At 43.7% G+C, this 27,131-nt stretch overlaps 1 protein-coding gene across 16 annotated transcripts in view; it reads right to left on the bottom strand.

Annotated features, from left to right (window-relative positions):
- The window catches only part of LOC148055130 (ankycorbin-like), a 107,253-nt gene that overhangs the window by 16,168 nt on the left and 63,954 nt on the right, over nucleotides 1–27,131 (bottom strand). For 14 of the 16 annotated variants that reach the window (XM_087762423.1, XM_087762424.1, XM_087762422.1 and 11 more), the window contains 5 exons: nucleotides 12,533–12,621; nucleotides 9,307–9,371; nucleotides 2,517–2,574; nucleotides 1,948–2,018; nucleotides 956–1,062 (listed from right to left, as the gene is read on the bottom strand). In XM_087762423.1, the coding sequence (XP_087618549.1) occupies nucleotides 956–1,062; nucleotides 1,948–2,018; nucleotides 2,517–2,574; nucleotides 9,307–9,371; nucleotides 12,533–12,621 (390 nt within the window). The remainder of the gene's footprint in view (nucleotides 1–955; nucleotides 1,063–1,947; nucleotides 2,019–2,516; nucleotides 2,575–9,306; nucleotides 9,372–12,532; nucleotides 12,622–27,131) is intronic. The other 2 variants (XM_087762431.1, XM_087762432.1) reach the window with 2 other exon arrangements.

Genomic DNA, 27,131 nt, shown 5'->3' with positions numbered 1-27,131 from the left:
GGGAAGGCAGAGGTCCCAGTGGGGAGCACCTCAGGTTCAAAGCACCGATGAGGCCATTTAAACCAACCAAGATGACAAAGGGGTTTTCTTTAGACAACTTAAAACAAAGAGTGCACTAATAAACTTTGGAGTGATTAAAAACAAGTTAGGGCCCAGTCTTATCCTCCCAGTTGTTGCCAAAGAACAATATGGGCATTGTGTCACATAATCAAGACTGCTATCAGGTGTAAGTGCCAAGTCTTCTCAGCATCCTGCTTTACCTTCACAGTTTAACCAACTGTTTATAAAACAGTACATAATTTTCAAAGACTCTTGAACTTCACCAGTATCATCAAAACAAGTGAATTTTTCATTATAAGAATGTTGCTTCTTAAAAACAGTTTTCTGACACACTATTAATGCAACAAATCTCTAAATAGCACCTTCTAAGACGACAGCATCTCCACTATATAGCTTTACTGTATTTTTCTCTTGCTGCTGTGGCTGCATTATGGCAGAAAAAAGAACCCTCCACGGATGTTGCTCCCAAGTAACAGTTTTAGGATTTAAATTGGAGAAACTAACTCACGCCAAGAAGAGAGCAGCATTTAAAACTGGGACATGTACAAAGTGATGCGTGGGTAAGTGCTATCAATCAGATCTTTGTAGGAATTATTTAAAAATGGGATTTACTGCTCTGGTAGCCCAAAGGAAAAAAAAAAAAAGTCACATCTAGTTTTATAGTTGCATAGTTTCTGTTTCACCTTTCCCTTTAGGCAGAATTCTGTAAGCCTTCTCAACAATCAGGATATGCTGTCTAGTAAAGGAGGCATTATTTCACATAACAAGAACTATTTTGGGAAGGATTTGGAAAGAGAGTTTCATTTGATATTCAGCTTTGGGGAGAAGGATTTGGAAAGAGAGTTTCATTTGATAGTCAGCTTTGGGGAAGAATTAACATGTTAACCTGCTGTACCTTCCATTTTTATCTCTGGTGTTGATGTCTGCTCCATGATCCAGAAGGTATTTGCAGACTTCTGTATGACCATTTTGTACTGCAAGCAGCAGAGGTATGTTCCCATTCTATGGATGCATTTAAAAAAAAAACAAAACAACTATGAACAATAATCCATCCACTTACAAATATCATTCTGAGATTTAAAGGTCAGCTACAAACTTTCCTTCTACATAGCACAAACAAGGTGCTATCATTACATTTTTCTCGTGTACCATAAATGTAGCTGGGTTTACTTTAATTACTTCTTTGACCATGGGGGATGCAAAGCATTAGCATGCTTTTTGCTGTCTGTACTCCCTTTGCTGTTTGCTTAATGCTATAACATGATTTTGGAACTACAGAATACCTTTACGTAGCTCCACAACAAAAATGATAATTTTACTAACTACAAGACAAAAATACAAAATTTCACATAATCACAGAATAACTTAGTTGGAAGACACCTTTAGAGGTCATCTGGGGTTTTTCCCCCTCTGCCCTCAATCCAAAGCTAGGCAAACTTCAAGTTACAGTACATTGCTTAGAGACTCATTCAGTCAAGTTTTAAGCATCTCCAAAGCCAGAGACAACATGACCTCTCTGGGTACCAGTTCCAGTGCTTGACCACCTTTGTGAGCATTTCACAGCACTTGGCCACATAATGGGCCTTTTCCAAAGCCTACTGGAGTCAATGGGAAGACTTTTAATCATGTTTTGAATATATCAGAATTGATTCTAGCTACTTGTACCAACGCCTCAATTTAATGAGCAGCAAATCCTGCCACTAATGTATTAGATTGTGAAGTACTTCCCCACCTCTGCTATAGCAAGCCGCAAAAGGAACTTTCTCTGCCAGGGAAATCCAAGAAGAAATATAAGCATAGTATTGCTTTGAACTGCTGCACCTGAGATTGACTGGAGTGGAGAGTGGTAAAAGCTTTGAAGTACACAATGGGAGAAGAGGTACGTACCAAATCTTTGACATTAATCGGACATTTGTGTTCACACAAAAGTTGAACTGCCTGAAGACAACCACATGCAGCTAGAAAAAAAAGAAAAAGAAAAAAAGACAAGCAAGAAAGTCCATTAAACCCCATTTTCAAAATTTGTGTTCTGCACTTCCACTTGCAATACTGCAGCATTACAGCAGGGTCCAAGAAAAACAAATTAAACTGTATTTCTCTGTTTTAAGAAGGAAGGAGAGAAAGACTGAAACATGAACAGCAAGCTGTATGCAAAAATATAGCCAATATTCATGGTCCAAATTAGCATGAGAAGATATAATCTTCAAGGACTGAAATCAGAATCAACCTAATCTTAAGTATTACAATGGCTCTGCACTTGCAAGTGTGAACTTGTTAACTGTAACTGAAATTCAGTATTCACAGTATTTATCTAAAAAAATACCTGAAATTTGTAAACCATCAGGTGGAGTCACTAGATTTATGCAATTAGAGCCTAAAAAGCTCCACCAGGCTGAAGAGCTAGGAATATCATGCACAACAAAATAGATAGTACAAACTTTCAACAAAGTTGTTACCTGCATAATGTAAAGCTGTTTTCCCCGAACTGTCAGTGCTGTCTGCTGGACATTTACTCTGCACAGTTCAAAAAGGAGAAGAAAAAAAAAAGCAATTAGAGAAACACCAAGAAAATAAAACATATGTTTGATGCTAAGGACAGAGTGCTGAACATCTTTGAGAAATGTTTTATGAGCTACTCCAGAAAGCTCAGTCCATATAATAAAAAAAGAATACTGAAGAAAGGCACAGCTTTCCTCTCTACCAATCTGGTCTCTCCTTTCTTGGTACCATCTTATACTGAAGCCATAGGAAACGCTCATAGTGAGGGAAATATCCCTAAAAAATGTTATAGTTTTGGAACTATTTAAATCAGGAAATAAAAAAGGAAAGAAACTCTCTCCCCTGTCTCACAAAAGCTCCATATTTTACATTACAGTAAGAACTAAAGCAACCACGTTCTAAGGCAATTAGTCTTGATTTATTTCTGTCAAAGTCAATAATACTTCATTTTCATTTGTAAAAACTAAAGCGTCAACAATCCAGTTATATTTTGTAGTATTATAAGCCACTACCTACTACTGATCAATCTAGACTTTGAAGTAATAAATAAATGAATAAATTACAAATCTTTATCAAGACTTGTTTTGCTACAGAAGATTTTAGTTTTAGTTTTAGTTTACAGCAAAGAAAGAAAAGACATCACCCTGAAATAATGGGCTTCTAAAACATTAAAGCTTATGACCTTCAAATGTAACACTGCCTCCAACACTTCTATGATTTCCTAGGAAAACAGGTTCACGTAGATTACTGCATTCTGTAACAAAAACGTCAAGATTCTGCCTTTGTAAAATAATTATTTAGCCTGTTTTAATTCAACTCCAGCATGTTAAGATTAGGCCTCAGTCGCTGAGGCGAGCAGCTCCGGAGCCGGCACGATCGGCAGCGGAGCGCTCTAGCGCGGCGCACAGGGAGATTTCCCGATCCCGGGGAGCCTCAGGGGAGCCGAGAGAGCCGCCAGGAGCCCGCAGCTCGCGCGACAGCAGCTGACGAGACCTGGGCGGGGCCAGAAGCAACGGTGACCAAGCCCCCCCACACGTATAAAGGAAGCCCATAGGGAGTGCTGCGAAAAGGGCGGACAAATAGGGCGTGGTAGTTTGCGTGGAAGGGCACTGAAGCTCTGCCAGCTCGACCAGAGAGCAATGGTCTCCACTTAGCAGAAAGCCACGGCCTCGCTACTCTCTGCACCCACCACAACTGACACAACTGCCCAGACAGAACTCCTGTGGGAACATGCTGCCACCCAGGTGTCAGGCTGCAGGGTATGCCCTACTCTTATGACAGTATCTGATGGCAGCAGTGAGCACACCTGTAGGAGGTGTGCCCAGGTAGAGGAGCTCCTCTGCTTAGTGACAGAGCTCTGGGAGGAGGTGAGTAGGCTGAGGAGTATCAGGGAGTTTGAGAGAAAGATAAACTACTGGAATTGCACCCTACCTTCCCTGAGACAGGCCCAAAAGGCAGACAGGACACATGATATGGAGGACTCCCTGTCCTCTCTCCACCTGGCTGAACACAGTGACTTAAGGGATAGGGAGAAATGGTGACAAGTTCCTGCCTGGTGCAGCAGGCATGTCTCCTCTGTGACTGCCCCACCTTCCCAGGTGCCCTTGCATAACAGGTATGAGACTCTGCAAGTGGAACCAAACAATGATGGGGATGATGGCACATCCAGCTCGGAGGTGTCGCCGAGGTTAAGTTGGCCTACGCCCTGTGTCAAAACTGCTTCCACAAAGAAAAAAAGACAGGTCATTGTCATAGGAGACTCTCTTCTGAGGGGAACAGAAGGCCCAATATGCAGACCGGACCCACTTCTTTGGGAAGTCTGTTGCCTCCCTGGGGCGCAGGTTAAAGATGTGAAGAGAAAGCTTCCTACCCTGGTATGGCCCTCAGATTGCTACCCATTATTGATTTTTCTGGTAAGCAGTGAGGACGTTGCAACTAGAAGTCCAAGGGCAATCAAGAGAGACTTCAGGGTCTTGGGATGACTGGTTAAGGGATCAGGAGCACAAGTAGTGTTCTCTTCTGTCCTTCCAGTTGCAGGGAATGATGAGGGAAGACACGGGAAAAGCCAGCAGATCAATACCTGGCTCCGAGTCTGGTGTTACTGGCAGAATTTTGGGGTTTTTAATCATGGGTTGGTTTACACGACACCAGGCCTGCTGGCGACAGAGGGAGGTACACCTGTCTCAAAGGGGGAAAAGGATCCTTGGACAGGACTTAGCAGGGCTCATTGAAAGAGCTTTAAACTAGATTTGAAGGGGGGAAGAGGTAAAACCAGGCTCACTAGAGATAAGCCTGGGGGTGGCACACCAACATTTGAGGGACAGTGTGCTAGCGAGGTCCTTCAGTCTACCATCTCAGTGGAGGTAGAGGATGGAAATCCATGCAGCAGCAAAGATGCAAGGGCTATGGATGTGTTGGAAACCATGGAAGAACCTGAGAATGGTCACGTAGGAACTAGGGCTTCTCCCCAAAAAAAGGTGACAGGAGCAATAGGCCAACTGAAGTGCATCTACGCCAATGCATGCAGCATGGGCAACAAACAGGAGGAGCTGGAAGCCATTGTGCAGCAGGAAAACTATGACATAGTTGCCATCATGGAACCATGGTGGGATAACTCTCATGACTGGAGTGCCACAATGGATGGCTATAAACTCTTCAGAAGGCATAGGCAAGGAAGGAGAGGTGGTGGGGTAGCCCTGTGTGTTAGGGACTGTTTTGACTGTCTAGAGCTTAATGATAGCGACAATAGGGTTGTTGAGTGTTTATGGGTAAGAATCAGGGGGAAGGCCAACAAGGCAGATATCCTGGTGGGAGTCTGTTATAGACCACCCAACCAGGATGAAGAAGCGGACGAAGTATTCTATAAGCAGCTGGGAGAAGTCTCACGATTGCTAGCCCTTGTTCTCGTGGGAGACTTCAACTTACCAGATGCCTGCTGGAACTACAATACAGTGGAGAGGAAACAGTCTAGGAGGTTCCTGGAGTGTGTGGAAGATGATAACTTCCTGACACAGCTGGTGAGGGAGCCAGCTAGGGAAGGCGCCCTGCTGGACCTGTTGTTTGTGAACAGAGAAGGACTGGTGGGTGATGCGACAGTTGGAGGCCGTCTTGGGCATAGCGATCATGAACTGATAGAGTTCTCGATTCTTGGAGAAGTAAGGAGGGGGGTCAGCAGAACTGCTACCTTGGACTTTCAGAGGGCAGACTTTGTCCTGTTCAGGAGCCTGGTTGACAGAGTGCCTTGGGAGGCAGTCCTGAAGGGCAAAGGAGTCCAGGAAGGCTGGACATTCTTCAAGAAGGAAATCTTAAAGGCACAGGAGCAGGCCGTCCCTATGTGCCAAAAGACAAGCCGGTGGGGGAGAAGACCGGCCTGGCTGAACAGAGAGCTTTGGCTGGAACTCAGGAATAAAAGGAGAGTTTACTACTTTTGGAAGAAGGGGCAGGAAACTTAGGAGGACTACAAGGATGTTGTGAGGTTATGCAGGGAGAAAATTAGAAGGGCCAAAGCCCAACTAGAACTTAATCTGGCTACTGCCGTAAAAGACAATAAAAAATGTTTCTGTAAATACATTAGCAACAAAAGGAGAATCTCCATCCTTTATTGGATGTGGGGGGGAAACATAGTGACAGAGGACGAGGAAAAGGCTGAGGTACTTAATGCCTTCTTTGCCTCAGTCTTTAATAGTCAGACCAGTTGTTCTCGGGGTACCCAGCCCCCTGAGCTGGAAGACAGGGATGGGGAGCAGAATGAAGCCCCTATAATCCAAGGGGAAATGGTTAGTGACCTGCTACACCACGTAGACCCACACAAGTCTATGGGGCTGGATGGGATCCACCCAAGGGTACTGAGGGAGCTGGCAGAAGTGCTCACCAAGCCACTTTCCATCATCTATCAGCAGTCCTGGCTAACCAGGGAGGTCCCAGTTGACTGGAGGTTAGCAAATGTGATGCCCATCTACAAGAAGGGCCGGAAAGAGGATCCAGGGAACTACAGGCCTGTCAGCCTGACCTCAGTGCTAAGGAAGGTCATGGAGCAGATCATCCTGAGTGCCATCACAAGGCACGTAGAGGACAACCAGGGGATCAGGCCCAGTCAGCATGGGTTTATGAAAGGCAGGTCCTGCTTGACTAACCTGGTCTCCTTCTATGACAAGGTGACCCGCTTAGTGGATGAGGGGAAGGCTGTGGATGTTGTCTACTTGGACTTTAGTAAGGCCTTTGACACTGTCTCCCACAGCATTCTCCTGGAGAAACTGGCTGCTCATGGCTTGGACGGGCATACGCTTCACTGGGTAAAAAACTGGCTGGATGGTTGGGCCCAAGGAGTTGTGGTGAATGGAGTTAAATTCAGTTGGTGGCCAGTCACAAGTGGTGTTCCCCAGGGCTCAGTGTTGGGGCCAGTCCTGTTCAATATCTTCATTGATGATCTGGATGAGGGGATTGAGTGCACCCTCAGGAAGTTTGCAGATGACACCAAGCTGGGTGGAAGTGTTGATCTGCTGGAGGGCAGGAAGGCCCTACAGAGGGATCTGGACAGGCTGGATCGTTGGGCTGAGGCCAACTGTATGAGATTCAACAAGGCTAAGTGCCGGGTCCTGCACTTCGGTCACAACAACCCCATGCAATGCTACAGGCTTGGGGAGGAGTGGCTGGAGAACTGCCTGGAAGAAAAGGACCTGGGGGTGTTGGTCAACAGCCACCTGAACATGAGCCAGCAGTGTGCTCAGGTAGCCAAGAGGGCCAATGGCATCTTGGCTTGTATCAAGAATAGTGTGGCCAGCAGGACCAGGGAGGTGATAGTGCCCCTGTACTCGGCACTGGTGAGGCCACACCTCGAGTACTGTGTTCAGTTTTGGGCCCCTCACTACAAGAAGGACATCGAGGTGCTGGAGCATGTCCAAAGAAGGGCAACGAAGCTGGTGAAGGGTCTAGAGCACATGTCTTATGAGGAGTGGCTGGGGGAGCTGGGATTGTTTAGCCTGGAGAAGAGGAGGCTGAGGGGAGACCTTATTCCTCTCTACAACTACCTGAAAGGAGGTTGTAGGGAGGTGGGGGTCAGTCTCTTCTCCCAAGTAGCAAGCGATAGGACTAGAGGAAATAGCCTCAAGTTGTGCCAGGGGTGGTTCAGATTGAATATTAGGAAAAATTTCTTCACCGAAAGGGTAGTCAGGCACTGGAACAGGCTGCCCAGGGAAGTGGTTGAGTCCCCATCCCTGGAAGTATTTAAAAGACATGTAGATGTGGTGCTTAGGGACATGGTTTAGTGGTGGACTTGGCAGTGTTAGGTTAATGGTTGGACTTGATGATTTTAAAGGTCTTTTACAACCTAAACGATTCTATGATTAAACATTCCTCACACGTACAAACAGCTTATATCACAAAGCCAGTCCACAGAAGCGAAAAAGCAATCCAAAGAGCATGAATTACTGGAGAATATTACCAATGGGTTTGCACTTACAAACATATTTAGAAATCTGCATATTATAATAAAATTAGCAAAATATCAACAAAAGCACTCTGTGGTTATAGCTGGTAAGTGAACGGGCAGCAGATATTTGGTATTAAACACACATCTAGTTTCGTAGTTGATCATGTTGATGCATGTGATACAATCAGCAACAGCTTGATGTCTCTGTTTTTGCTCTAAATGGGTTTGCATTAGAAGTAGTAGGTATTTGCAATGATATCCCAAAGAGGGGAGCCTCAGTGGTTAATGATAACCCCTTCCAGGTGTGCAGGAACAGGGGAGTCAGCTTGCAATGAGTCTAGAGGTGGGAGTCAGTGAAATTGGACCCAATATTGTCAGAGACATTGACAGGGGTCAGTCACAGAACAGTTGGAGAGCCCTGAGGTAACTGGGGAAAAGGAACTTGGAAGTTGGGATATGGGATCCATTCTCTGGATGGAGAATGTACAGTACCACTGTGCTGGAGCGGGGTTATTATTCATTATTTCATCTGTAGTCTGAGCCACAGTCATACTGATAACTCCAAGCTCCTAAAAGTCTGTCCCATTCCTCTGATCACCTCCACCAAAACTCACCTGGCTTTCTGAAATGGAGCAGAGATGGACAATGTCTCTCCTTGCTTACTAACACACATCTTCTGCCTCAACACCATGGGAATCTTCTCTTCATCTTCACTTTTGTTCTTATTTTCTTTCCCCATTCTTTCTACTCCCTTTCTAACCCCTCACTGTACTTTGTCTCATTTCACTGAGGATTTGAGTATTTCCATATTTTAGCATCTATACTACTTTGGTTTCTTCTCCCTTTGACTCTAAACTTGACAGACATTTCTATGGTCAACAACAGATTCTTTAAGTTGCACAGACAGAAAGCATTCCAGTAGAACAATATCAAAATCCCACCACAAGTGAAAAATTCTTATCCCCTATACCTCTTAACCCATCTACTTCCAAGCCATCCAACCACAAAGCCAAAAGACAGGAAGTTAGACAGAAGCTGCAACCTGCTTGAAACCCAACCCTGCTATGTCAGATCAGCTGCACAGGGAAAACTATTTGTGGACCACTCAGGGAAGATACCACACTATTTTCTATCATCCATTCACAGTGCCTAAAAGGTCTTTAAACTCAAGCACCTCTCTTAATTGCAATGAGACAGGACAACAGTATAGGAGTGTGATGTGGATTATTAGCAGGAAATGCGTCAATATCTAGTGGAAGCAATCTAAAGGAACAAAAGGAAAACTTCAAAAATCAAAATTAATTTCATTTTTACTTTACCTGAAGTAACCTCTTAATGCAATCAGGGTGGCTGTTCTTTGCTGCAAGATGTAAAGCACTGTGCCCTAAATGAATAAAAGCAAAACAAATTAAGTATTCAATCACTCCAAAGCACAGATGTATTGGGTTTGCATGGCAAGGTTTTAGTAGCAGGGGGGCTACAAGGGTGGCCTCTGTGAGAAGATGCCAGAAGCTTCCCCCATGTCCGATAGAGCCAATACCCACCAGCTCCAAAACGGACCCGGCGCTGGCCAAGGCTGAGCCAATCAGCAACGGCGGTAGCACCTCAGTGATAACATATTTAAGAAGGGGGGGAAAAAACCCAAAACTGAGCAATGGTAACTTCAGCCGAAGAGAGGAGTGAGAATATGTGAGAGAAACAACTCCGCAGACACCAAGGATCAGTGAAGAAGGAGGGGGAGGAGGTGCTCCAGGCGCTGGAGCAGAGATTCCCCTGCAGCCCGTGAAGACCATGGTGAGGCAGGCTGTCCCCCTGCAGCCCATGGAGGTTAATGGTGGAGCAGATATCCACCTGCAGCCCATGGAGGACCCCATGCTGGAGCAGGTGGATGCCCGAAGGAGACTGTGACCCCATGGGAAGCCTGTGCTGGAGCAAGTGCCTGGTAGGACCTGTGACCCTGTGGAGAGAGGAGCTCATGCTGGGGCAGGTTTGCTGGCAGGACTTGTAACCCCGTGGGGGACCCACACTGGAGCAGTCCGTCCCTGAAGAACTGCACCCCATGGAAGGTACCTGTGCTGGATCAGTTCATGAAGAACTGTAGCCCGTGGGAAGGACTCATGTTGGAGAAGTTCATGGAGGACTGTCTCCCGTGGGTGTGACCCCACACTGGAGCAGGGGAAGAGTGTGAGGAGTCTTCCCCCTGAGGAGGAAGGAGCGGCAGAAACAACATGTAATGAACTGACCGCAACCCCTGTTCCCCATTCCCCTGCACTGCTTGGGGGGAGGAGGTAGAGAAAATTGGGAGTGAAGTTGTGCCCGGGAAGAAGGGAGGGGTGGGGGGAAGGTGTTTTAAGATTTGGTTTTATTTTCTCATTATCCTACTCTGATTTGATTGGTAATAAATTAAATTAATTTTTCCCCAAGTCGAGTCTGTTTTGCCCATGACAATAACTGCTGAGTGATCACCCTGTCCTTATCTCGACCCATGAGCCTTTTGTTATATTTTTCTCTCCCCTGTCCAGCTGAGGAGGGGGAGTGATACAGCAGCTTTGGTGGGCACCTGGCATCCAGCCTGAGTCAACCCACCACACCCACACTGGAGCAGATTTTCTTGACGGGAACAGCAGCCCATGGAGAATCCTCATGCTCTTCCCCTGCTCCAGCGTGGGGTCCCTCCCACGGGCTACAGTCCTTCAAGAACCGCTCCAGTGTGGGTCCCTTCCACGGGGTGCAGTCCTTCAGGAACGGACTGGTCCAGCGTGGGTCCCCCACGGGGTCACAAGTCCTGCCAGGAGCCTGCTCCAGTGTGGGCTTTCCACAGGGTCACAGCCTGTTACCTGCCTGAATAAGTGTCTGTCGTAAATATATTCTGCTTGATGCAGGTTTTTATTTTATTTTCTCTATCCTTACTTTTCACGTGTTGTGATAGGAACAAAATGGATAATTAAAAATCTTGCCTTTGTCATGGAAGAGTTCAGGCAGATAACAGAATAATCTTAATGTCTAGCTTCATATATAGGAATGACACAAACATTGTGTCAGACTATATACCTTGGAAGAAGTAAGTCTGATTGCACAGTTCTGTTTTGTTTCTTAAAAAACAATTTTTCTGTATTACTCAGCCTCCCTTGCAGAGAGATGTCTGTCAAGTGTCTTCATGATTTCTGCCATTTGGCAATGAAAAAGGAACCCAGTGCTAAGAGCAAAACCAGCTAAATTCACCAGCTACCACTACAACAAATTGGTATCATCCACGGAGTGCACGTAGAAGAGGATTCAGAACACATGCCTACTTAGGTTTGCATCTCACAGACTCCCTTTTCTGTTAGTTTACTTAGCATCTGTGAGCTCATATTTAGTTATGCAATACAGTGATTTACTGACTATGGATTTATGATCAAAGATTGCAGTCTCTCCTCTAGTTTCATCTTACAAAGCATCTGAAAAATTAAAGAGGCCAAGACAACAAAAGAATAAATTATCCATGTAAGGAAGAAAGAAGGAGCCAAGATTTAGTACTCAATACAGACAGCAGAGCCACTTGTGACAGTAGAATCTCACTGTAAATAACGTGACTATTACAGACAAGGCTTTTCCTAAGGAATACTGAGTCAACACTCTCAGGTGAGAGCAGACAACCTCTTATTATCCAAACAACTAATAAATCCTGAGGCAAGATGAAGTATGAATTCTGAATAGTAGCCTGTATCAGGTACATATATTCACTTATCATTATGTATAATCTGAATGCTTCTTCCAGTATCACAGACACTTCCTTATAAAGGCAAATCATTTCCATGTATGACAGAAATTCCCTCAGGCTGCAATTGGTGGCCAAAACAGACCCTGTGAGCCCACCATTTACAGATCATTACTGAAGAGACAGAACGCTGACAGCTCATTCAGGTGACTGCTAGCCAGAGAAAATGCTGGGCACAGATTCCACAGATATGTCAACTGAAATCTATTAAGAAGAGTTTGCCAGTTTCAAATTCAGCTTCCATCATTCTCCTAGTAGAGTAGTAACTAAGGCATAGGACTTTTGAGGGCTGAAACAGCATATTTAATAGCTCTCAGCTGTTTTGGCCTGTATCAGCTCTTTTTAATATGTCATCCTGAGGAAATGTCTTACTGCAACTCCTGTACAGTTAATGGAGTTAATAGCTTGGATACACATAAAAACAACACCGAAGATCTTGATTTAACCTATGCAAAGCCTCAAATGAAGTTAATGAAAAGAGTCGGGGGAGGGGGATTTAAAAAAAAAATCGAGCAACTATTTTGCAAGTGGAGTCCACTATAAATGCTGACATTTATAGTATTAGGGCAAAAGTTTTCAAGAGCTTTAGAATCTGAATTCTATGTGCAGAAAAGCAAGTATGCCTACACCTGCAAATGTTACAACTGCTTTTCCTACACGGGGAGGGGGGGAGGTGTGGGAGGGAAAAGCAGTGTTGCCAAATCTGTGGTTGCACGCTGCGCATCAAGAACTATATAGGCAAATTGAGAGTATTATGTTACATTTGTAGGTTCACAGAGGCATACCTGCACCATCTTGGGCTGTCACATCTGCACCATGTGTCACCATGATTCTGAGGCACTCTGCATGCCCTTTTGTGGCTGCCAGGTGAAAACTGGAAGAGAGCATTTATATGTCACTTTTCTTTTATTAAGACCTCCTTTCTCTTTAATTCACAAACCAAGTACTGGCAAGTTCTCCCCTCTCTGTCCTTAGATCTTTTGGCATCCCTCCACTGCTTCCCAAGAAGATAATAGCTCTCAAAGTGAAAAGGCACATCAAAAAGCTTTTGTAGTCATACTTTTACACAGGCTGCTGTCTCATTAACCCATGCTGTATACCTTATGTACATCTAGTCCTACACAATTTCTAAACTAATGTCCCTAGTGATGTAATATATCCCCACAGAATGCCTGGGTCTGGGGAATTAATGAAGAAAACATTCACAATGACTGACTTTGCTTTAGTCGTATCCTGATTTCCTCCTCTCAGTGGACAAAATTTAGTTCCTCTAAAAGGTGATTTAGTTCCTAAATTAAACTAAATCAAGTTCTGCTTCTGAACTGTCCTTTACAGAGCCCATCTTTCTTCTCTGTAGAGGGGAAAAAAAACCCCTCAGTGTTTGTGAATATCACCTGGAGAAATCAAAGCTACTGGATATTTGTTAGACTATGCTAGAGATGTATTTTTTTCAACTTTTGGTTTTACTTTTCACCTCAAGCATCTGCTTGTTTGAACAGTGGGAAATTGCAGAGGTTACCAACCACACCATGGCAGGATGCACTTAACAGCATCAATTACCAAAAATATAATTACAGAACAAACCAAAGAAGTTACACTGAATTCAAGCCTTTTTACAGCTGAAGGTTCATCCTTGACATCCTTAGCACCTCAAGATTCACAGCAGTCCTATACATATGCTGCTGACTTAATTTTGCTGAGAAGCAAAACCGAAGGAAAATCTTCTGAAAACAGAGAAGTTTATATCCTCTTGATGCATATCGTGCCAACATAGGCGAGTCTCAAGATATAGTCACAGTACAGACAGACATACTGCTTCCCCATGGGTCCTACTAATATCAGCTTGATATACAGAGCTGTTTTCCAGTGGGAGTAATGTAAAAAACAAATTCAAGACCAACACTTCCAATTACTATTAAATTGCATGTGAAAAGTTGTGACTTTCATGAACATGCCCCAAACTGAAGCCAGTATTCCTGGGATGTTTTCTAATATCTTATAAAGGAGATGTTAATTTTTAACATCATGCACCCCTGTGTTAAGGGTTTTTTTTCCCCTGGAATCTAAAGGGAATGTTACAAATCACGTAGCCACACCAACTACTGTATTTAAAAGTTTATATTTTGAACAACTGCTTCCTTTAAATGTTAAAGCTAACACTGAAAGCTCAACCTGCTAACCAGGGAAACTAAGAATGAAACAGATATTTCTGGCACAAAGTATGTGAACTGCAACACTGTGTTTCTCTAAGCTGTATACTTTTCTTTGCAGCCTTCTTGAAAATCCAGCAGAGAAAAAGACCTACAGACAAGATCTGGCAAAGGGCGGAGAATTAATCAAAACAGGAGAGCTCCTGGAACGGAGTCCTATATCAAGTACAGCAACTACCTCACTTCCTACAAGGAGTCCTTCCACACTGGCTGCTGCTGATTGCAAATGGCAGACAGGCAGCGCTTAAGCTTTGAACCATTCTCTGCAAATATAAAAATATCCTGTGTGCTCATCCTCATGCTTATTACTGCCATAAACAAACCGAAGAGTTAACACTTCCAAGAGCATAAAAAGCACTGCTGTTGGCTGTTCTCTAGTCATTCAAAATCAAAACTTCATGTATTTGGTGACCAATGCAAAGTTGTGTAAACATTCTTCTTTAGAAGAGGAGGTGTGGGAATAAATGAGATAGTGTTTTACTTTGATGAGATGCAGCTGTGCCCTTGAGGCTTGTTACAAACAGGTTCACAGGAATGCAGCTGTGCCCTTGAGGCTTGTTACAAACAGGTTCACAGGAATGCAGCTGTGGCCTTGAGGCTTGTTACAAACAAGTTTGTGAAAACTTAGAGGCAGAAAAATAAGGATGAGATTGGATACATCCCTGAAAGAGGAATTCGCGTGCACCAGCTTGAAGAACCAATAAGTAACGCTGAAGAGACGCGTGGACGCAAGACAGTAGCCAATGAAATGGGTTTTGCTTCCTTGTGAACACTAGATCATATTATAAAAGGGATAGATTGTAAAAATAAAGTGCCGTCGTCGTTGTTATTATCATTGCCATTGTCATTGTCGTTGTCGCTTGTCTTCGTCTGGACTCATACGCGGAGTCCGTGATTAATTGCCACAAATGGTGACCCCGACATGATTTGATCCTACGACGTGATACAGTCCTAAGAACCGCGGACCAGAGAGCGGCAGGTGGCAAGCCCAGCTGAACTTTATTGCAGTGGACCAGAGAGCTGAACTATACTGCAGAGGACCAGAGAGCTGCTTGTGGACAATTAATCGCCTTGGGAAAAAGAGGTGAGCAGCTGGGGACGGGAAAATGGGGGCACAAATGTCCTCGGAAGAAAAATCTATTTTGCGTATATTTTTGCGAATTCTTGCAAAAAGGGGGGGCATAAATTATGATGAAGGAAAGGTTCGGTTGTTGTTAACTTGGTTGTGAAAAAAACGGGCAACAAGCGAACACAGCGACCGCGTTCCAGGTGGAGACTTGGGAGGAGGCAGGAAAAGTGTTATGGGAAGCGGCCACCAGGGGGGACAGTAATGCCACAAGTGTTGTGACGACGTGGCGTTTACTGAAAGATTCTTTAGAACAATTAGAGTCAGACCGAAAGGCTGCAGCTTCTGCTACCGCTCCGGAGCTAACCCCGCAGGGCACACCAGAAACACCGACATCGGGTTCATCCTCCGACATGCCCTTGCTCGCGGGTGCTCAGACTGCACAACCCTCCACCCCCCCCCACGCCGCCCCTACCCTCTGCGCCATTTTCTCCTTCACCTGCTCCTATGGCTTCAACACCTCTGCTAGACCTTCCGATCCCTGCAATCAGTACCCCTCCACTTCCCCGCCCACCCTACAAGGACTATTTGTTTTACCAGGACTTATAGACGCTGATTATGAGGGACAATTACAAGTGATGCTATAGACTCCCTCACCTCCAGTACAGATTCCCAGAGGAAGCAAAATTGCTCAGTTAATACCATTCAAAGCGCAAGTTCAACAGGCCGAGTCAAAAACAAGAGGCACTGCAGGTTTTGGCTCCACAGGCCAGCCAGAAATCTTTTGGACACAACAAATACAGAATGACTGACCACTATTAGTATGCACCTTGTCTCTGCATCATGGAAAACCCCCTCAAATCACAATAAGAGGCATGATCGACACCGGAGCCGACGTTACCGTTATCTCTGCTCTTCATTGACCACAAACATGGCCACTGGTCTTCGCCCACGGTGCCATAGCAGGTATTGGTGGCTCAACGATAGCCAAGCAAAGTGCTAATATTGTCCAAATCATTACTCCTGAGGGTCAAGTAGCATCTACAAAACCTTACATAGTGCCGGCTCCGCTAACTTTATGGGGAAGAGATGTACTAAGTGCCTGGGGGACCACTATTACCACCACTACGTCTACTCCTGCTGCACATTTTTAACTGAACAGTGGGCCAAATATCGATCCACACTGAAATTAACCTGGAAAACAGAGGAACTGGTGTGAGTGGACCAGTGGCCCCTGACTACTGAAAAGGCCCAAGCGTTAAAAGACCTAGTGCAGGAACAACTGGAACAAGGACATATAGTACCTACCACTAGCCCTTGGAATACGCCAGTATTTGTTATCAAGAAGAAGAGTGGAAAATGGCGATTACTGCATGACCTCCGGAAAATAAATGAAGTTATGGAGGATATGGGAGCTTTACAGCCTGGGATGCCATCACCAACAATGATTCCTCGCAATTGGAACATCCTGGTTATGGACCTAAAAGACTGTTTCTTTACCATTCCCCTTGCGAAGGAGGATGCGAAACGCTTTGCCTTCTCTGTGCCAGCAGTCAATCAATCGGAACCCATGCAAAGGTATCATTGGACTGTTCTACCGCAAGGAATGAAAAATAGCCCAACAATTTGTCAACAATACGTAGCCCATGCTTTGTCGCCAATTTGGATGCAGTATCCACAATTATTGTGTTACCATTACATGGACGACATTTTAATAGCCGGAAGACTGGAAATCGAGTTACAAGCAGTAGAAAAAGAGATACGACGAGCTCTAAACAGATATGGACTTGAAGTAGCCCCTGAAAAGGTACAAAAAACTGAGCCTTGGAAATATCTGGGCTGGAAAATCTTGCAACAAACAATTGAACCCCAATCAATACAGATTAAGCTGAACATCAAAACCCTAAATGACCTACAAAAAGTGTTAGGAACCATCAACTGGGTCCGGCCATATCTTGGACTGACAAATGAACAGCTAGCTCTTCTTTTTGAGTTGCTAAAAGGAGATAACAACCTTGCATCTGCACGTCAGTTGACGTCTGACACGCGACAGGCTCTGCAAGAATTCAATCAAGCAATACAAAACCGAAAAGCACACTGTCACGTAGAAGATCAACCCCTGCAACTTTATATATTCTCTCACAATTACCAAGCCTTAGGATTGTTAGGCCAATGGGTACCCACACTAACAGATCCATTGGTTGTTTTGGAATGGATTTTTCTGTCATACCAGCCCAAAAAGACAATTGTTACTCAGTTAGAAATGCTAGCAAGTATTATCTGTAAAGGGCGAAAGCGTGCGGTCCAATTAACAGGCACAGAAGTGCAACATATTTATATACCATTGACAGGGGAATATCTGGAATGGTGCCAAGCAAATAGCCTCCCATTGCAAATAGCATTGGAAGGATTTCCAGGAAAGATAGATATACATTATCCTGCTCACAAACTCATCCAATTACATTCAGAAGTTCTGATCCAGAAAACACCATTATGTCAAAATTATCCCATAGACGGGCCCACTATCTTTACAGATGGCTCTGGAAAAAATGGAAAAGCTGCCCTTGTGTGGTTTGATAACGAACAATGGCAGGAAAAGGTGTATCATACACAAGGATCTCCACAAGTGGTAGAACTCTATGCAGTGGTACAAGTTTTTACTCTATGGACTAACCAGGCTATAAACCTCGTTTCTGACTCTTTATATGTTTGCAATGTAGTTCGCAGATTAGAAAAAGCATGGCTTAAACATGTCCCGAATGAACACCTGTTTAGCCTGTTTAAACAGTTGTGGCTGTTAATTAATAATAGGCAGCATCCATATTTTGTGATGCACGTACGAAGTCATACTCAGTTACCCGGGTTCATAACAGAAGGAAATGCTAGGGCTGATCATTTAACAGCACTGGTTTGGTCACAACCTATACTGGAAAAAACAGAACAAGCAAGGCTCTCTCATGCCTTTTTTCACCAAAACGCAAGGGCATTAAAACGACAATTTGATCTCTTGTGGGGAGAGGCAAAGGAAATTTTGCGTGCCTGCCCAGACTGTCAACAGTTTGCATCTATTCAGGCAACAGGGGTTAACCCACAGGGCCTACAGGCACTTCAGCTTTGGCAATCCGTCGTCACCCATATAATGGACTTTGGTCCCTTGAAGTATGTCCATGTTTCTATAGACACTTTTTCTGGAGCTGTATGGGCTACTGTGCACAGTGGGGAAAAAAGTAAAGATGTTATTAGACACTGGCTATCAGCCTTTGCTGCCCTTGGCGTCCCTCACCACATAAAGACAGATAATGGTCCCGGATATGTTAGTAGTAAATCTACACAATTTCTTAATCGATGGGGAATTCAACATAGCACTGGAATTCCTCATTCACCACAAGGCCAAGCCATAGTAGAACGCGCATATCGCACTCTAAAATCCATGTTGCAAAAACAAAAAGGGGGACTGCCAGGAGCCACTCCAGCAGACAGACTAAGTAAAGCCGTGTATGTGTTAAACTACCTGAATATGTCTGAAAATAATATTCCTGTTATTATCTCTCATTTTCTGTCTCTTCAATCAAAAGATTTAATAGCCACCCCACAGAGGGCCCGAGTTTTTACAAAATTGCTACAAACAGGTAATTGGGAAGGTCCTTTTGATCTACTAACCTGGGGCAGAGGGTATGCTTGTGTCTCAACAGATGTAGGACCTAAGTGGGTACCTGCAAGGTACGTACGACCGGCTCTTGCATCGGATAACAAGAACGAACAGCAGAAGACACTGAACTCCGAGAAGACTGATGGGGAATGACTTGTCAGATAACTCCAAATTAATCCATAAAGCAATCAAAGATTTGAAGTTAGCAAATTACAAGTCAGTGATGGATTTGGTTGGCTGAATCACTTACTAACAAGTTGGGGAATTGGCGGGTGGATAATGTCTCTAATCAAAATGGGTTTTTTCTTGTTACTAATATTTTGCGGTATAATAATGATAGTTTCTTGTCTAGTGTCTTGGGTACAAAAAATGCTATAGAATATGATTAAGCCAGCTTTTGTAGTAGAAAAAACAAAAAGGGGGAATTGTGGGAATAAATGAGATAGTGTTTTACTTTGACGAGATGCAGCTGTGCCCTTGAGGCTTGTTACAAACAAGTTTGTGAAACTTAGAGGCAGAAAAATAAGGATGAGATTGGACATATGCCTGAAAGAGGAATTCGCGTGCACCAGCTTGAAGAACCAATAAGTAACGCTGAAGAGACGCGTGGACGCAAGACAGTAGCCAATGAAATGGGTTTTGCTTGCTCGTGAACACTAGATCATATTATAAAAGGGATAGATTGTAAAAATAAAGTGTCATTGTCGTCGTCTTCTTCGCTTGTCTTCACTTGTCTTCGCCTAAACTCATACGCGGAGTCCATGATTAATTGCCACAAGGAGGTTTCTCAGGCTCTGGGAAAATGGCTGGGGGAGGGGTGCAAAAGGAGTCTGACAAATTCCAACACCTCTAATTTAGCCAGGGCAACATACCAGCAAATACTAAAATACATTCAGATACGTTTGTGTAGACACAATACAATCAAAGTCACTTAAATATTAGGAAGGCTGTGAAGCATGCACTTGGCTCACTTACATTTGACAATATTCATAAGAATAATAAATAACTGAATAATAATAACTTGGCTAAATCTGGGACACTGAGGTTTTACGGACAGACTGTGTAGGATGGTGTCAAATGCAACATGAACACACAAGTGCAAAAGCAGTTTTATTTAGGTAAAATCGGACTGCAAAGAAAGCATCAGAGAGATGAAAAACTTAACCCCTTTCTGGCTATGCACCTATGAACACATCAGTCCCACCAACACAAACAATTCCCATGGCAGTTCTCAACAAATCATCACACACGCAGATGCTTCGTTTCATGCAGCCGAAAATATTTTCAAGTAAGAAAGGCCTGGTTAAAAATATTGCTTCTCTCAAATTGATGGGATGAAAGAAACATCATCTGTAAGCAGCACAGGTGGTGTGAAAGATGAGAGAACATGTATGAAGGATGTAAAGATCTAATGAGAGCAAAAATAGAGAAGCTATCTGGAGAGTCCCGTGAAAAGAGAAGATGATAAGGTTTAACTCACAGTCATTTTATACAGTGACCAAAGCCAAACAGCACTGGACTGCTACAGATCCATCCCAATTGCTTGCTGTGTGTCCCCTCCCTACGTCCTTGTACTGCTACCATCTCTCACATAATCCTGTAGTGAGATGTTTTTTCTTAATAATCTAGAAGCAATTGGGGGGGGGGGGGGGATGGGGGACATGGTTAATTAGCTGCTGGTTTAGTAAACTCAACTTGCTCACCAGGAAATCAGCCCTGCTCATGAGAAAGAGGAGAATGACTCCAGACTAGGATGAACCTATTATAGTAGTATTTAAGTCAGAGTATTTACAGAGCACTGGGCAAAAACTAACCCTTGAGGAGTAATTCTAACTGATTTAAAATTTAATAGCCTCTACTTTTTTTTCCTTTGTTTTTTTAAAACAAAAAAAAACTTTAGTAGTAGATACTGAGGGCTCCTGTGTAGCAAGGGAGGCTCTTGAAACAAAGAAGCCTGTAGACATTAATTTCAGTACAGAATAATTCTTCACAAGCTACATAAACTTTCCCAAAATATTTGAGGCAAAAGCAGCAGGTTTCTAAACATTAGAGTTCTCACCATCTGGAAGCAGTGGTGCATTTTACTTACATCTTTCACAAATAAACCTCCCTTTATATGAAAGCAAAAAAACTTTTCTTCCCACTTCCTAGTTGTGCAATGACTTAGGCAAACAAAACAAACAAACAAAAAAACCACATAAGGCTTGATTTGGAGCAAGGGCCACACTGAGGGTTAGACTCTCACTCATACTAAAATCCCATTCTAACATAGTTAATTTTCCCTTCACAAAAGATAAGCCTGTTGCAACCACTTATAGCTGCATCTTGATACCCCAGCCTGAACTGATTTTGTCATCAATGTGACCATTTGAAGTTAACTATTGCCAGGGACTACAGGGCAAGCTGACCCTGGAATTGTTAGAAGTGATTTAATGAGAAACTTTTAATCAGGAACAGTCAAACCTTGAAGAAGAAACAAAAGACTGATAAAGAGGAGTCTCCCAGTCACGAAGCTGGAAAGTTACAACACAAAGATTAAATTATCTAAGGAGGACACTGTAAGACAAGGATTAAATTATCTAAGGAGGACACTGTAAGACAGTCAAACAAGGAAATACCAAGATAAGCATGAGCCACTAATAAAGCCGAAATAAGAATCACTTGAACCATGACCAAACTATCCTAATTAACATAGTAAAAACCACACCTCCAGCAATAAAGCCCTCAGCCCAAGCAAAGACCCCTAGCCACTGAGCATGTGCTGTAAATTTAAAACACACTGTACCTTTAAGTAGGAGACGAGGCTTGTGAGAACCAATAGAAGCAAGGATGAATAAACAGAATTGTAAAAACACTGATAACAGCTACTCAGAATGTATAAAGTGGCGCTGTATGTTAATCAAGGTGTGCTAGCTTTGTGGAGTTACCACCTAGTAACCATCTCTGCGCAGACATGGAATAAATCAATATCTCGACTCTGTGCGTTATTCACCTTTTTTGCACACTGGGTAAAAGAACCTTGCTTTTGGGACAAAAATTTGAGATAGATTTCTTTTATTGCTGTAAAACATTACTCTTCCTGAGGGGCGGGATGGTCTTTTATTATTGTCTCCAGACTTTTCAGTGAAGCAGAGGAGCAGCTACCCTTCCAAGTGGTTTTCTCACTGCATCCAGAAATGAAGCAAGTCAGCATTTGAGACCCACCTCTACAGCAGCTGATAAACATCAGTTAGTTGACACTGCTTTTTCCTACTGGAAATGTAGAGGTCCAGTAACTACTCAATCCTTAACAAGATTAAAGAAAAAATGAAGTTCTTCAGGAAGAACACAAAGCCTGGTTGGAGTAATGTCCTGGTTTCAGCTGAGATAGAGTTAACTTTCTTCTTAGTAGCTGGTATAGTGCTGTGTTTTGGATTTAGGATGAGAATAATGTTGATAACACACTGATATTTTAGTTGTTGCTAAGCAGTGCTTACACTGGTCAAGGACTTTTCAGCTTCCCATGCTCTGCCAGGTGCACAAGAAGCTGGGAAGGAGCACAGCCAGAACAGCTGACCCAAACTGGCCAAAGGGCTATTCCACACCATATGACATCATGCTCAGTATATAAACTGGGGGGAGTTGGCTGGGGGGCAGGGATCGCTGCTTGGGGACAGGCTGGGCATCGGTTATTGGGTGGTGAGCAATTGCATTGTGCATCACTTGTTTTGTATATTCTTTTATCATTATTATTATTTCCTGTTCCTCTGCTGTCCTATTAAACTGTCTTTATCTCAACCCGTGGGTTTTACTTTTTTTTTTTCTGATTCTCTCCCCCATCCCACCATGGGCGTGGGGAGGGTGAGTGAGCAGCTGTGTGGTGCTTAGTTGCTGACTGGGGTTAACCATGACAAGTAAACAGCCTTGAGAGTAAGAGGGAACGCACAGCAAAATTTCATCAGATATGGGGTTAACTGGAGAACAGTTGCAAGATTATCACCTCAAAGTCCCATCAGGTATAATTTTTATGACCAGAAATGTTACTCAAATAACATTTTTCAGATGCACTGAGAGATGCTTTTTATGAATGCTTGGTGACTGAACAGAGTGGACAGCTGTATATGACATCCCTGAACTATTTTAAAGAGCAGATTTCTTACAGATTGGAGATGTCAACTGGTGAAGCACTTAGAACTGTCCTAAACAAGCCCATCCCTCATTCAGGGCAAAGGACCTTTTCCGCATTTTTGTTATAAAGTCAAGCTAGCAAGGGAATAGAGATTTCTTTAATCGGTGCCTGACAGACAGAGCACAAGACTTCACATAAAGCTGGTCTTTGCTAAGAGGCTGAGAATGAGTGTTTCCTGAAATTATTTAAATACCAGACATTCTAACTTAAATAGAAAAGTGCTGTAATTCTTACTACTTAGCTCACATAAAGCATTTCTTTACAAATAATTTCCCCACAGGTAGAAGAACAGGATTAATCCACCTTTAGAGGCTAGACTTGTAAAAATGGAGCTAATTGAGCTTGCTGAGGTGGTGTTAGTAATAGGACATGGGTCTGCCAAATCCAGGTTCTCTACTTAACCATTTACATAGCTACATCCTGCAAAACTGAGCACAGTCCTCTTACTGAATGTTATTTTGACAGCTGGCTTAAAACAACTGGGTGGTCCATATATCTAGGGAAAATACCACAAAAGTAGAGTGGAACATGATAAAATTAAAAAAAAAAAAAAGTCTTAATTTAAGACAGTCACTTTCTAACTAGGAATTATTCTTTTCCAAAAAGAAAAACAAAATAAAAAGAGCACAAAAATTACACCCTATCGGGGGCTCCATCTGTGTTTAGCAAGGTCACGCTCCAGAGATTTTTTTCAGGGCAGAATTAGCATTCTCTGTAACTCAGAATTTCTCCGGGGCCTGAAAGTAGTCTGACACTGTATTTACCAAAATCCAAATCAAATAAAGAACATGTCTGAATTATGGATGCTAAGTGAATACAAAATAGCAAATACAATATTATGACAAACATGGAACAAAGTCAAACATATATGCAAGCATACAATACTATTATTCTCTCCATTTTAATGAGTGCTCTGAAAATATTTTAAGTGCAAGAATGTTTGAAATACACTATGAACTCACATACACTCATTGTCAAGGTTTATTTTGAGTAAAAACATCCCTCCCCAAAGCAGATCATTCTTCTTCATTTTCTAACGTATGTCAACTTTGTCGACTTTCAAAAAGTCTGACTTGTCTGCCAACAGTTTGATGATTTAGTTTCCCAACTGACCAATACCCTCACACAAACAAGATGATTGATAAAATAAAGATACAGAGCTGTTTGGAGTCTTTGTAATGCTGACTAAACAAATATAGAAATGGAAGATATTCAAGGTTTGCTGCTACCAGATCAGACAGGCAAGTGATCCGTCAGCTATCTCAGTCAGGAAGAGACCCAGTGATAATCTGGCTGATTTTCTCCACTGATTTGAGCTTTTACACGTTTCAGAGGCAGCACCTAGCTTACAGTGTCTATAGTGATATTCATAGACAATATTATCCATCAAAGCTTCAATTCCCACTTCAATAACAACATCAAAAATAAATATATTATATATCTGGCTTTTGATTGTTTTCCACCACAGTGGCAACTAAGTGGCAGAAGTGCTAGAGCATGCCAGAGACCTGACCTGGAGGAGAAAGGGCCATGAGTACCACTAGAGCAGCATATTCTGTGCATGAAGGAAGTGCCTGCAGTCACTCAGGAGGAAGTCCAGTGTGGTCTCCTCTCACATGTAGCACGATGACCAGTAATTAGAGAAGAATACAGTTTACTTTTCTGTGAATGGTTTGGGATTTTATCAGCATAAAAACAATGATGAAAGTAAGCCTTTTACACAAAATTTTTTACACATCCTGAATCTAATTCACAGAAAAATAATCACCTTCAGATTTAAAGACTGGGAAAGGCCCAGAATGGTCCTGAAACTGGAGGTGTTTTCTGCCTTCCTCTGCCAACCCAGACAGGGCTCTCAGCAAAATAGTAACTCTCTGTTCCAGCAAGGATTATGCTTCTATGACCAGCACCTGCCTGGTTCTGCTTCTTCCTTGCACCAGCACATGTAGGTAGGTACCTGCATGGTTGGTGAGCTGATACAGGGAACAAAAACAATTGAAAACCCATGCTGCTTTCCACTGTTTCATCACACAGTCACAGGTGTACACATCCTGTCAGTGCAAAGGAAGGAACAGGACCACAACAGCATCAACTCAGAGCAGTTTAAGCTGACATAGACTTTCGTGCGGCAGTTCGCGCAGGCAGGGCTCTGCAACCCGCTTGTAGGTCCACAGCCCAGGGAAGTGCTCTAGGCCTCTGGCAAAATGGTGGGCACTTGCCTCAGGGCCAAAACCACTGTTCCTACAGAGAAAGCCCCTGAGACATCTGACGCATCCACCCAGACGGATCTGGTAAGAAAGGAAACATCAGTACAGGCGGTAGGTTGCAGCAAGTGCCCAAACTCTTCTCCTGATGAAGAGGTAAGTACCTGCATAAGGTGCGCACAGGTCAATGATCTGTTACGTCAGGTGGCCGAACTGCAGGAAACAGTTAAAAGGCTGCGCAGTATTAAAGGAGCCGAGACAGAGAGAGATAGGTGGCTTCAGAGCCATGTTCCTATGGCAGACACCACTGAGAATGAGGCACCTTGGACCCTGGTGACTCACAAAAGCAGGACTCCACATCAACCTGCACCCTCCACCATCACAATCAAAAACACATATGAAGCCTTAACAGCTGAGGACACCCATGAGCAAGGCCTGCAAAGCCCCCTGCAAAGGGAAACTGTACCAGCAACACACAGTGGACACCGTAAAAAGAAACGACGAGTGCTCGTAGTGGGTGACTCTCTGTTGAAGGGTACTGAGGCACCCATCTGCTGACCTGACAGGGAGTCACAAGAGGTATGCTGCCTTCCAGGAGCTAAGGTTCAAGACGTGGCCGAGAGGGTGCCACAACTCATCAAGAAAACAGACTACTATCCATTGTTACTATTTCATGTAGGCACGAACGACACCGAAAGCTGAAACCTGGGTAAAATCAAGGAAGACTTTCAAGCCCTGGGGGTGCAAGTGAAAAACATTGGTGCCCAAGTTACCTTTTCTTCCATTTTGTCGGTTCGAGGGAAGGGGGTAGCCAGAAATAGGCGCATAATGCATATCAACTCCTGGCTACGTGGCTGGTGCCGTCGTGAGGGTTTTGGCTTTTATGACAATGAGGCGTTCTTCGATGACTATAACATGCTAGGGAGGGACGGAATCCACCTGTCTAGAAGGGGCAAGGGAATCTTCAGCAACAGGCTGGCTAACTTGGTGAGGTGGGCTTTAAACTGAAGGACTTGGGGGGTGGGGTCCAAAACAGAAATGCTCATGCCATCACATCCAACTGGGGAGTAAGTCAGGCCAACCAGAGCAGCGACAAATGTTCCTTAGCTGTCTCCCAAGATGTGAACCAGAGGAGCAACCACCTCAAGTGTATGTATATGAATGCACACAGTGACTGGAGCTCCGTGCCCAGTCAGAAGGTTATGATATCATAGGAGTAACTGAGACATGGTGGGACAACTCACATGACTGGGGGATCGGGATGGACGGTTATAGGCTGTTTCGCAAAGACAGGCAGGGAAGAAGAGGTGGAGGAGTCGCACTCTATATTAAGGAAAACCTCGAATGTATCGAAGTCAACTATGGTGATTGTGAATGCTCTATCGAATGCCTCTGGGTTAAAATCAGAGGGGTCGTCTCCAAGCAGAACCTTACAGTGGGCATCTGCTACCGACCTCCAAACCATGATGATAAAGCCGATGAAGCAGTATTTGGGACACCAAGGCAAGCTTCTGGTCAACAGAACCTGGTTCTCATGGGTGACTTCAACTACCCAGACATTTGCTGGAAGAACAATACAGCAGCTCGCATGTCATCCATCAAGTTCCTGGAATGCGTAGAGGACTGTTTCCTCTTACAAATGTTAGATGTGCCAACCAGGAAGGAGGCACTGCTGGATTTGCAATTCACAAACCAAGAAAACCTGCTTTGTAATATCTCAGTCAGTAACAACCTTGGCTGCAGTGATCACAATATTGTGGAGTTCAGGATCCTGCTGAGCATGCTGAAGGTTAGCACCAAGACAAGGGTTCTAGATTTTAGAAGAGCAAACTTCAGCTCGCTCAGAGCTCAGTTGGGAGGCATTCCATGGGAAGCTTCCATGGAGGATAAAGGAGCCAGCGAGTGCTGGGAGTTCTTCAAGAATGCTCTCTTGGAAGCACAAAACCAGTTTATCCCCTATAAAAGAAAGGGAAGTAAGCAGAGCAAGAGGCCCCCTTGGCTCAACCACGAGCTCCTGGGTCTGCTTAAAACCAAAAGAGATGCGTACCAGAGATGGAGAAGTGGAAGATTATCCATTGAGAACTACA

Source organism: Nipponia nippon, unplaced genomic scaffold, assembly GCF_047370975.1.
Source record: "Nipponia nippon isolate SJK-2023a ecotype South Korea unplaced genomic scaffold, ASM4737097v1 scaffold_26, whole genome shotgun sequence".
NCBI classification, from domain to species: Eukaryota; Metazoa; Chordata; class Aves; order Pelecaniformes; family Threskiornithidae; genus Nipponia; species Nipponia nippon.
The sequence above is the reverse complement of the archived record's forward strand: the minus strand, read 5'-3'. Positions and strand labels throughout refer to the sequence as shown.